A 12,687-nucleotide genomic window follows, 5' to 3' on the forward strand; every position below is an offset into this window, starting at 1 on the left:
GGGAAAGTCACTGATGAAGCAATTGAAGATGGTTGGGCCTAGTACACTATCCTGAGGAACTTCGGCAGAAATGTCTGGAGCTGAGATAACTGACCTCCAATAACCACAACCACGTGCCAGGTACGAATCCAACTAGCAGAGAGTATGTCCCCCATACCCAATGATTCCAGTTTTGCTTGGGATCTTTGATGCCACAATCAGTCGAATATAGCCTTGATATCAAGGATCGTCATTCTCTCTTCGTCTCTGGAATTCAGCTCTTTTGTCCATGTTTGAACCCAGGTAGTAAAGAGGTCAGGAGCTGAGTGGCCCTGGTGAAACTGAAGCTGGGCATCACTGAGCAGATTACTGCTAAGCAGATGCTACTTGATAGCATTGTTGATGATACCTTCCATCACTTTACTGATGATGGAGGGTAGACTGATCGGCCAGTAATTGGCCAGATTGGATTTGTCCTGCATTTTTTATTACATGACATACTTGGGCAATTTTCCACACAGTCGGGTCGATACTAGTGTTGTAACGTGGCTAGAGTAGTGACAAGATCTGGTTCAACAGTCTTCATTACTTTTGCTGGAATGTTGTTCGGGCCCTTAGCCCTTGCAGTATCCAATGCCTGCAGCTGATTATTGATACTGCGTTGAGTGAACCAAATTGGCTGAAGACTGGTATCTGTAATGCTGGGGGCCACTGCTGGAGGCCAAAATGGGCAATTCTGGTTGAAAATTGCTGCTAATGCTTCAGCCTCATCTTTCATCATTGAGGATGGAGATGCCACCTCCTCCAGTAGTTGTTTAATTGTCTGCCACCATCCACGACTGAATATGGCAGGGATGCAGAGCTTAGATCTGATTTGTTGGTGTGAGATCATTTAGCTCGATCACTTACTGTGTTTGACATGCAAGTAGTATTGTTTGGTAGCTTCACCAGGTTGACACCTCATTGACACCAGTATGCCTGGTGTGCTCTTGGCACGCCCTCCTCCACTTTGCTGAACCACGTTTGATCATCTGGCTTGATAGTGATTTGCAAGGCCTTGAGGTTGCAGATGGTACTGAAGTACAATACAGCTGCTGTTGATGGCCCACAGTGTGTCATGGATGCTTAATCTTGAGTTTCTATATCTGTTTGAAGTCTGATCCATTTAGCACATGGCAATGCCACACAACACAATAGAGGTTATTGTGGCGGTCACTCTTATCGATATGGTCATGGACAGATGCATCTGCAGCTGGCAGATTTATAAGGATGAGGTCCAATATGTTTTTCCCTTCTTGCTGGTTCCCTTACCACCTGTTGCAGTCTAGCAGCTTTTCCTTTAGGACCTGACCAGCTTGATTAGTAGTACAGTTCCCAAGCCACTCTTGTTGGTGGATGTTGAAATCCCACATCCAGAGTATATTTTGAGCTATTTCCATCCTCAATGCTTCTTCCATGCGTTACTCAATATAGAAGAATATCGATTCATCAGGCGAAAGAGGATGGTATGTCGCAATCAGCAAGACATTTCCTTGCCTATGTTTAACCTGAAGCCATGAGACTTTATGGGATCCAGAGTCAATGTTGAGGACTCCCAGGCGACTCCCTCTCGATTGTACTCAACAGTGACGCCATTTCTTTTGGCTCTGTCCTGTCAGTGGGACAGGACATATCCAGGGATGGTGATGGGACATTGTCTGTAAGATATGATTCTGTGAGGACAACTTCGTCTGTGAGACAGCTCTTCCAATTCTCAGATGTTAATGAGAAGGACTTTGCAGGGTCAACAGCGCTGTTTCTGCCATTGTCTTTTCCGGTGCATAGGTCAATGCCATACATACAGTTTCATTCCTTTGAGATTTTGTCATAATTGTTACAACTGAATGGCTTGCTCGGCCATTTCAGAAGGCAATTGAGAGTCAACCACATTGCTGTGGGCCTAAATTCATATGTAGGCTAGACCAGGTGAGGATGGAAGATTTCCCTCCCTAAAGGACATTGGTGAACAAGGTGGGCCTTTCTAATAATCAACAATGGTTTCATGGCCATCAGTAGATACTTAATTCCAGATTTTTTTTATTATTTAATTCAAATTCCACCATTTGGCGTGGTGGGATTCAAATTCGGGACTCCAGAACACTAGCTGAATTTCTAGATTGATTGTCTAGCAATAATACCACTAGGCCTTTGCCTCCCCTTTGCACGAGGATGAGCCAAATGGAATGCAACTGCTTTGTTTGTTGTTCAGACTGTTCATATTCAGTTTACGGACAAAAGGAAGGAATGATAAATCACTTGAACCACTTATTTATATTAGTTTGACTTTTGCTTAAAAAGATACTGTCATTCATTGGTCAAAGTCATTCACTCTGATTTATAACTACAGAATTTCAGACTGTTGATACCTATTCATTGCTGAATTTCAGCTGAATTGTGCTGTAAAAATCATACCTTCTGATTAATCATGAAATCTGTGGATACTTTTCTTTGCTTAAAGTATGTCTTCCTTCCATAATTGAGGTGCATCTCACAGCTTCTCAACATGTGCTGAAAAATTCCTAAGCTTCAGCTAGCTATACTTCTCAGCTTCCAAAATTACCATATTTTTCTATTTATGTTCAACTTTGTTAATGATAAAACCAAACGATTCCAAAAAAAAAGACTTTAAAGTGGCAATGAATCATTTCTGCAGATCATGGTCCAATTATTTCCTGTTTTGTTACCTCATTTTTGACTGAACACTACACTAAGGCTTGAACAATTTTATTACAGATATAGCACATTCCCATTTCAATTAATGCTGCAATCTAATTGAATTTCCAATTTTACCAATTGTGTTTAAATGGAATAACTCAAGGCAAACTCACACATCATTTATATTGTATTTAGCTATTGCTTTAACAATTAAATCTACAGAAAAATAATCCATCCATCATTCAGCACAAAAGACTGCAAGCAAATTGGCAGATTTTGAGCTGTTGGTATCATCTCACCTGCGCAGAGATAAGAACAAAATCAATGAGGCTGCCAATTCCACAGAATCCAACTGTGCAGAACTTCAACAAACCTGGTCAGAAAATGAAAAAGAAAGTTTATCCTCTAGCATTATTCTGTAGACATATTGGGCAGATAATTGAACATTTCATCAAATATCTCATTACATAGAAGTATATAAAATTATGAGAGCCATAGATAGGACGATAAGCTGGAGATATTTTCCCCCAGGGTGGAAAGGTCAAATACTAGGCTGTGTAGGTTTAATTTAAAAGGGGGAAAGATTAATGAAAATGTATGAGGCAAGTTTTTTATGCAAAGGATGGTAGGTGCCGAGAAATGCTGCCAGGGGGGTGGTAGAAGCAGCTATGATAGCAATGTTTAAGAGGCATTTAGACAGACAAATGAACAGACAGATGGGATTACTTTAGAATGGCATCATGGTTGGAACAGACATAGGGGGGGCTGAAACATCTGTTCCTGTGCTGTATTGTTCCATGTTCATAATCAAAGAGCAGTGATACAACTGCCTCAACTTTCTGTTACAAAGAAAATTTTTTTGCACATGTAATTATTATATATAGCAGTGGAACTTAAGTTGTAAAATGTGTTGTTTATTTTTTAAAATTGTGGATTAAAGTGAAAGAGAACTGTTAATCAAATAACTGTTTGTAAAAGCAGGGATGTATTTCTGAGGCTCTAGAAGACTCTGGTCAGACCATATGTTGTGTGCAGTTTTGGGCCCCATATCTCAGGAAGGATGCACTGGCCCTGGAGCGGGTTCAGAGGTGTTTCATGAGAAGGGTTCCAGGAATGAAAAGCTTAGCATATGAGGAACGTTTGAGGACTCTGGGTCTATATTTTGAAGTTTAGAAGGATGGGGTGGGGGGGGATCTAATTGAAACATACAGAATACTGAATGGCCTGGACAGTGTAGTTGTTGAGAAGATGTTTTCATTGGTAGGAAAGACGATTATCCTAGAGCACAGCCTTAGAGTAAAAGGAAGACCTTTAAAAATGGAGATAAGGAGAAACTTTTTCAGTCAGAGAGTGGTGAATCGATGGAATTCATTGCCATAGAAGGCTGTGGAGGCAAGGTTGTTGAGTATATTTAAGATTTAGACAGGTTCTTGAGTATTAAGGAGAAAGTGGGAGCATGAGGTTGAGAAACTTATCAGCCATGATTGAATAGTGGAGCAGCTTCGAAGGGCCTAATTTCTACTCCTGTCTTATGGACTTATTGTCTAAGTGTTTTGCAAGGATTGCTGCCTATTTTCTGAAGCAAATAACCTGACACTTACAACAAGCATCGTTTAAACAGCTGCTTGAACAGGCAATAATTGAAGTTTAGGTTGCAGGTGAACTGGAGCTGATAGCTCCATCTGAATACAGAACCTTTGGTACGAAATTTGATTGGTCTTAGGACTAGTGACCGGTTATAAATAATGAAGGTCTTTTGCTTGCCAACAATCATGTGGTTTGTTCTCAGGTAACTGCAATGTTTGGGGCTGGGAATAAGATTCAAGGAAGTGTCATGTCTGAAGCTATTGCTCTGTTCTCTACAGTCAAAACCATCTTGAACCCTGCAAAAAAAACTAGTTTATATTTCCTCAGCAGTTGCTGTCAGTTGTGACTTTTACTTGCTAAGTCAAAAATCTTGTACAAGTGAACCAGTGTCTCTCTTATAAATCAGTTGAAGAATTTGGGAAAGAAAAGCCAAGCAAAAATGTTCTGATCAGCAAAAAAGCAAGTCAATAGTTCCTGAATACGACTAAACTTCTTTTCCAGACTTCTATCCATTGATTTTCTTGGTGGTCAGTCTGTGTGTAAGGGGGAATTTGTAAGGGGATTAGAGTTTCAATCAGTGCTATATGCTGACAGTTTATAACTGTTTCTGTTGCTAGAATCTTGTCATAAATAGTCATTCTTGTTAGGTATGGAAACCCAGTCCATGCCTTCTACCAACCTATATCAAAAAGATAGATTAATTGGGAATTTTGTCTACTCATTTTAATTTTTAAAAATTTTGGTGATAACGCTGAGAATAGCAGAGTTTCTGCAGTAATTTGGCAACTTCTACTGAGCATGTCAACTGCATACATTACAACTATCAATCTTCATTTAGTCATAAAACCAGCAACTCATTGGAAACATGTTTTCAACATCTGACAGGTCTGGCAACATTTGTGGTGAGGGAAAGAATTAACATTTTGGGTTGGTCACAGACCTAAAATGTTAACTCTGTTTCTCTTGCCACTGGTGCTTCCAGCATGGTTTGTCTTTGGTTTTATTTCAGTATCTTCAACATCTGCAGCATTTTGCCTTTAGATTTGTCATGCCATGCAGTAGATTAGTGGTTATGATACTAGCAATCCAAAGATTAAAATACTATCAAAGTAATTTATAACACTAAACTGAAAGGCTATTATAATTGCTCAGCTGTCAAACAACCACTAATGCTGCCAGACTGCCTTAAAACCCAAATGGTCCCTGAAGACATTCTGACATGGGCTACATGTAAATTACCACCTAAAATGTAGTTGATACTTTAAAAAAAAATTTGAAAGAATGTGTGTCACTAGCCAGGCCTGCCTTTATTGCCATTCCTATTTGTCCAGAGGGCAGTCAGGAGTCAACCATATTGCTTCGACCTAGAGTCACATGCAGGTCAGACCCAGGTCAAGAAGACAGGTTTCCTTCCCTAAAGAACATTAGTTAACTAGATGGGTTTTTTTTCTGACAATCAACATGATCACCATTAGGCTAGCTTTTAATTTCAGATTTTTCTTGTATTCAAATTTTACCTTCTGCCAAGGTGGGATTCCACTTCAAGTGCCCAGAACATTAGCTTGGGGAAATACTACCATGACTTCACAGCCTTCCCTCACAAATACTTATATAGGGTATATGAATACTGACCATAGAAGTAAAACTTATCTATTCCTTGATCATGTTAACCATCCAGCATTGAGAATCAATAGTCATGTGATTAGGATATGCTAATATTCATTAGGACAAAGGGCAAACATCAACAAGCAGAAGGGTCTTCTACTGTGCGGAAAGTATACCATCTGACATATTAAAATCAGAATAGTCACAATAATGGAGCAATTGGAGCTAGTAAACGACTAGCAGCAAGATCAGATCAACTGAAATGCCAGGAAAGAAACAAACAATGTGTACATCAGTAGTTAAATAAATTGGAGGTCATTATCTGTTCAGTATAGGCGCAATCTAAACTTTTGATGGTTCAGTCTGCAAAAGTAATCCCAAGCGTCTGCTCACCTGGCATTTTAATTCTCCAACTATCCTCCCACGCTCTGACCTCTCTGTCCTCTTCAACCTTCTACGCTGTATTGAAGAAGTTTAATGTAAACTCATGGCACAGCTCTTTATCTTTTGACAAGATACCATCAGACATAGGAGTGGAAGTAAGGCCATTCGGCCCATCGAGTCCACTCCGCCATTCAATCGTGGCTGATGGGCATTTCAACTCCACTTACCAGCATTCTCCCCATAGCCCTTAATTTCTTGTAACGTCAAGAATTTATCAATCTCTGCCTTGAAGACATTGAGCGTCCCGGCCTCCACTGCACTCTGCGGCAATGAATTCCACAGGCCCACCACTTTCTGGCTGAAGAAATGTCTCCGCATTTCTGTTCTGAATTGACCCCTTCTAATTCTAAGGCTGTGTCCATGGGTCCTAGTCTCCTCGCCTAACAGAAACAATTTCCTAGCGTCCAAGCCATGTATTATTTATGAGATTCTGGTTGTCAGCACTGAGTTCAATAATTTCAGGTTCAGTTTCTGGCCCCTTTTTGTTTTATTCCAGAAGCATTGGGCAATAATTCTGCTTTTCTTTATTACACTTGCTTTGGACATATGCTTCATTCAAGCATTGCTGAAAAAATACATTTTGTTAAAGTTCTTCATCTTGCACTTATCAGCCTAAGTCTAAAGATTAACTATTCAAGGGGGGGGGAAAAAAAAATCAACATTTATGCTGCATGAGAGGACAGTTCTAATTGATAGGCAAGTTAATACTGATTGGTACCGAGACGAAAAGCTTTAAATCAAAACAAAAACAGAAGTTGCTGGAAAAGTTCAACAGTTCTGGCAGCATCTGTGAAGAGAAATCAGAGTTTATGTTTCAGGTCTGGTGACTCTTTTGCAAAACAGCTTTGATTGTATGGATATTTTTCAGCAACACCCATGCTTTATTTATATAGTTGTTGCATGACCAGATCCTTTCCATTTGTAGCATTATCATTTTATCATTGTTGCATTACAATCCATAGTCAACCTTCCTATTTATTCTTTCTTCCTTTTCCTTATGCTGGTATAAAACTATGTCTCTAAGAGCCCTCAATTTTGATACAAGATTACCAGCATGAAATTTAAATTGGTTACTCTCATCACCAAAAAATTTATTTCCAAATAATTTGTAGTATTCTCTATTTTTAATTCAGATTTTCAACATCTTCAGAACATTAATCAAAAGGTCAAGAGATAGGGTCGAAGTATTGCTAAAGTAAGTGTATGCCAAAAGCAAGAAACTAGTCTTTATAGCTTGTTTGTTTTCTGGATTTTAAAAAAAGCCATCTTTACAGGTTACATTATTAAATCGACATTAGGTGCTATGTAGAGAACTGAAACAAAATTAGAGAACTTGAGGGGGTGACCGAAACAAAATGCTGGCTTTTACCCAGTTCCTATTTTTTTTTAAGTACTTCTGCAAAATAGATTTACTGAAAAAATAAGCCAATAAAAATGTTTACTTTCATTCTTGAGCTGTCTCTGGCCAGACAACTATTTATTGTCTATCACTAATTGCCGTTGAGAAGGTGATTGTGAGCTACCTTATTGAAATATTGCAGTTCACTCTCTGTGCCTTTTTCACAAGTCAGTTGAAAGTGGAATAGCAACAGTAAACCTCCAATAACAAATAAAACTGCAAAGACAGTAACTCTAAGTAAAACATAAACCAAGGACCTCCTTTTGGAAAGGACATGATAGAGTTAATCAACTAATTAATGAATGAAAACAGAAGAATGTCAAAATAAATATGAACATTTTGATAAATAATGAAATTGAAATTTGCATCTTGGTTTTACCATGCACACATGCGATACAAGACCATGAAGATTCAAAAGCCAAAGTCTGTGACACAGCAACATGAGTAAATCAGTTACTCATTAAAACTGGTTAACATCCAGTAGCTTCAAGTTCACTCTTGAAAATTGAAATTACATTATTATGAGAGAACCACCAAACTCGAAAGTTCGCATAATATGGGTAGAAATGCTAATATTAGCTTGAACCAAGAAAACAATAGTTTGCAACTTTAAAGTACAATGGTAAAAAACTCAGGAAGCCTTGACTTGATTTACCACAAATTCTTACCTTAAAGATATCCAATAATGGCAATGAAATCTGGCTCAATTGAAAATTTGTAGCTAGAAGTGGATTGAGCAAAATTAAAAACAAAACTTCAAGGATACTTCATAGCCCGTCCAGACATCCCAACATTTTGGCTTGTGCATAAATTATACCAAACACATTTTGATCAATGACCTAGATTCATACAGCACTGAAAAGGCCCTTCTGTCCATTGTGTCTGCAACAACACAACTACCACTAAAAGTGGAGAAAGTGAGGACTGCAGATGCTGGAGATCAGAGCTGAAAATGTGTTGCTGGAAAAGCGCAGCAGGTCAGGCAGCATTCAAGGAACAGGAGATTCGATATTTCGGGCATAAGCCCTTCTTCAGGAATGTTGACTGCAGGTAATGTAGGTAGCGACGCATGGCTGCAAGTGTGGAGCGGAGGATCCGGAGGGAGGTCTGTTGCTGGAGGCTTTGGATTTGTTGTAGGTACTGATTGTCCTGGTTGGGTCCAAATTTTGTTGGTCGGAATGTAGTCCGGAGTCCGTGCGGGATCAGTCGGTTCCGTAGGCAGGTGCTGAGGAAGGAAATGTGGCTGTGGTAGTGAGTCTGTTTGAGAACGTGGCCGAAGAGCTTCTGTGCAGAGGAGATGACCTGGGGTGTGCAGTGAGAGTGGGACTCACTGAAATCCTGGTAGAGGGAGGAAGAGAGCTTCTTCAAGGAAGGCATCCTTGCAAGAGGATTCGCAGTAGATTAAAATTTTCGAGGAGAAAGTGAGGACTGCAGATGCTGGAGATCAGAGCTGAAAATGTGTTGCTGAAAAAGCGCCGCAGGTCAGGCAGCATCCAAGGAACAGGAGATTCGACGTTTCGGGCATAAGCCCTTCTTCAGGAATTATTCCTGAAGAAGGGCTTATGCCCGAAACGTCGAATCTCCTGTTCCTTGGATGCTGCCTGACCTGCTGTGCTTTTCCAGCAACACATTTTTACCACTAAAAGTGTGCTAATTCCAATTTGCTGCACTTGTCCACAGCCTTGAATGTTACAATATTTGAAGTACTCATGCAAATATTTTTGAAGGTTGTAAGGTTTCTAGCCTCCACTACCTTTTCAGGCAGTGCATTCCAGATTCCCACCACCCATTGAATGAATAAGGTTTTCCCAAATCCCCTCTGAATCTACTGCCCCTTCCCCGAAAAGTATGCCCACTTGTGGTTGACCCCTCAACCAAAGGGAACACCTGCTCTTTATACACCTTGTCCATACCCCTCATAATCTGTGTCCCTCCTCAATCTTCTCTACTCTAAAGAAAACAATAAAGCCTATTAAGTCTTTCCTTATAGCACAATTCCTCCACCCTAAGCAACATTCTGGTGAACCTTCCCTGTACACAACTACTGCTATCACATCCTTCCTGTCATGAGGTGACCAGAGCTGCACACAGTCCTCCAGTTGTGGCCTGACCGATGCTCAATACCACATACCTCCCTGCTCTTATACTCTATGTCATGACTGACGAAAGCAATATGCCTTAACTATCCTATTCACATGCTCTGCTGTCTTCAGGGATCTGTGAATTATTAACCCAAGATCCCGCTGTTGCTCTAAGCTATCTAGTATTCTGCCATTAAATATCCCTCAACTTGTTTCTTCTTCCAAAGTGCATCACCTTGCACTTATTAGGGAATACCATCTGCCACTGATCTGTCCATCTAACCAACCCATCTATATCTTCCTGTAATCTACAACGATCTTCACTATTAACCACTCTACCAATCTTGAGTTTTCCGCAAATTTGCTTAATATTCCCCTCACATTCTCATCAATATCATTTATGTATATAAGAAACAATAAAGGTCCCAGTAGTGAACTTAAAGCCAGAGAGTCATAGAGATGTACAGCATGGAAACAGACCTTTCGGTCCAACCAGTCCATGTTGACCAGATATCCCACCTGCCAGCTAGTCAACCTGCCAGCACCCGGCCCATATCCCTCGAAACCCTTCCTATTCATATACCCATCCAAATGCTTCTTAAATGTTGCGATTGTACCACCACTTCCTCTGGCAGCTCATTCCATACACGTTCCACTCTCTGTGTGAAAAAACTGCCCTTTAGGTCTCTTTCATATCTTTCCCATCTCACCCTAAACCTATGCCCTCTAGTTCTGGATTCCCTGATCCCAGGGAAAAGACTTTGTCTATTTATCCTATCCATGCTCCTCATAATTTTGTAAACATCTATAAGGTCATCCTCAGCCTCTGATGCTCCAGAGAAAACAGCCCCAATCCGTTCAGCCTTTCCCTATAGCGCAAATACTCCAAACCTGGCAACATCCTTGTAAAATTTTTCTGAACCTTTTCAAGTTTCACAACATCTTTCCAATAGGAAGGAGACCAGAATTGCATGCAATATTCCAACAGTGGCCTAAACAATGTCTGTATAGCCACAACATGACCTCCCAACTCCTGCATTCAATATTCTGACTAATAAAGGAAAGCATACCAAACGCCTTCTTCACTATCCACCTACCTGTGACTCCACTTTCAAGGAGCTATGAACCTGCACTCCAAGGTCTCTTTGTTCAGCAACACTCCCTAGGACCTTACCATTAAGTGTATAAATCCTGCTAAGATTTGCTTTCCAAAGTGCAGCACCTTGCATTTATCTGAATTAAACTCTATCTGCCACTTCTCAGCCTGTTGACCCATCTGGTCCAGATCCTGTTGTAATCTGAGGTAACCCACTTCGCTGTCCACTACACCTCCAAACTTGAGGTATGCTGCTGGACATCTGTCTCCAGTCAGTTTCTACCTTTCTAACAGCCTTCTACCATTATCCTTCGCGTCCAGTTATTAAACCAGTTGCCGATTCATCTTGCCAAGGTTCCCAAATTCCATGTGCTTTAACCTTCTCAATCAGTCTCCCATGTGGCACCTTGTCAAAAGCTTTGCTAAAATCCTTTAAAACTGCATCAATTGAACTTCCCTCATCCATACACTTCACAAATTTGTTAGGTGTTTTTGAAAATTAGATCAGGCATGAACTCCCGCTGACTATTCCTGAGTAACCTATGCCTTTCCAAGTGGGTATTAATTCATCCTGTCAGAATTTTCTCCAATAATTTCTCTACCACTGGCATGAGACTAATTTGTAATTCCCTGGTTCATCTCTACCACCTCATATTAGTTGTCCTCCAGTCCTCTGGCATTTCCCCTGTGGCAAGACAAGAATTAAAAATTTGTATTAGAGCCTCTGCAATTTCCTGCCTCACCTCACACAACAGCCTGGAATGCAATTCATCCAGGCCACATGGTTTGTTTTAAAGCCTTACAGAGCCTCCAATGCCTCCCACTTTCCTAGGTCAACCTTTGCAAGTTCCTCACAGTCCCTTTTCCTGAATTCCTTATCTACACTATCCTTTTCCAGATTGAAGACCTAGGAGAAGTATTTATTTAACACTCTTCCATTATCCTGTGGCTTCACAAACAGATTGCCCCCTCGGTCCCTAATGGACCTGACCTTTTCTCTTGTTAATCTCTTCCCTTTAATGTATTCAAAAAACATCTTTGGGTTCTTCCTAATCCTGTTTGCAAGTCCTGTTTCATGTTCTTTTCTGCTATTCTATTTACTTTTTTAAAAAAAGTTCCCTTCTGCACTTCCTGTATTCCTCTAGGGCAGCAGCTGAATTGCTCCCTTCAGACCTGATAAAAGTCCTACTCCTCCTGGACCTTCAGGGTTCTCTGAACTTAGTGTGTCTACATTTCCATCTAAAGAGTACATGTTGGACTTCTACTCTCCCCAGCTACTTTTTCAAAGCCACACCATTGCCCTGCTGTAGACTTAACCACAAAGAGCTGTTCCCAGTCTACTGTGGCCATATCCTGCTTTAGATTTGATTAGATACCCTACAGTATGGAAACAGGCCCTTCGGCCCAAGAAGTCCACACTGATCCTCTGAAGAGTACGCACCTAGACCCATTCTCCTACCCTATATTTACCCCAGACTAATGCACCTAACACTACGGGCAATTTAGCATAGCCAATTCATCTGACCTGCACTTCTTTGGACTGAGAGGGGAAACCAGAGCATGCTGAGGAAACCCATACAGACACAGGGAGAATATGCAAACTCCACACAGACAGTTGCCAGAGGCATGAATCGTACCCGGGTTCCTGCTGCTGTGAGGCAGTAGTGCTAACCACTGAACCACCGTGACGTCTGCTTTATTTTAATAAAATCTATCTTTGCCCAATCCAAGACTGTCTTTTGCAGGCTATCTTTTTTCCTTGTCCAGAACAAATTTGAACTGTGCAGTGTTGTGGTCGCTAT

At 40.6% G+C, this 12,687-nt stretch overlaps 1 protein-coding gene across 1 annotated transcript in view; it reads right to left on the bottom strand.

Moving 5' to 3' along the window:
* Positions 1–12,687, bottom strand: part of tm2d1 (TM2 domain containing 1) — an 87,548-nt gene that overhangs the window by 22,618 nt on the left and 52,243 nt on the right. The window contains exon 5 of the mRNA XM_060829810.1: positions 2,973–3,046. Coding sequence (XP_060685793.1) covers positions 2,973–3,046 — 74 coding nt within the window. The remainder of the gene's footprint in view (positions 1–2,972; positions 3,047–12,687) is intronic.

This window comes from Hemiscyllium ocellatum, chromosome 9 (assembly GCF_020745735.1).
Source record: "Hemiscyllium ocellatum isolate sHemOce1 chromosome 9, sHemOce1.pat.X.cur, whole genome shotgun sequence".
Lineage (NCBI taxonomy): Eukaryota > Metazoa > Chordata > Chondrichthyes > Orectolobiformes > Hemiscylliidae > Hemiscyllium > Hemiscyllium ocellatum.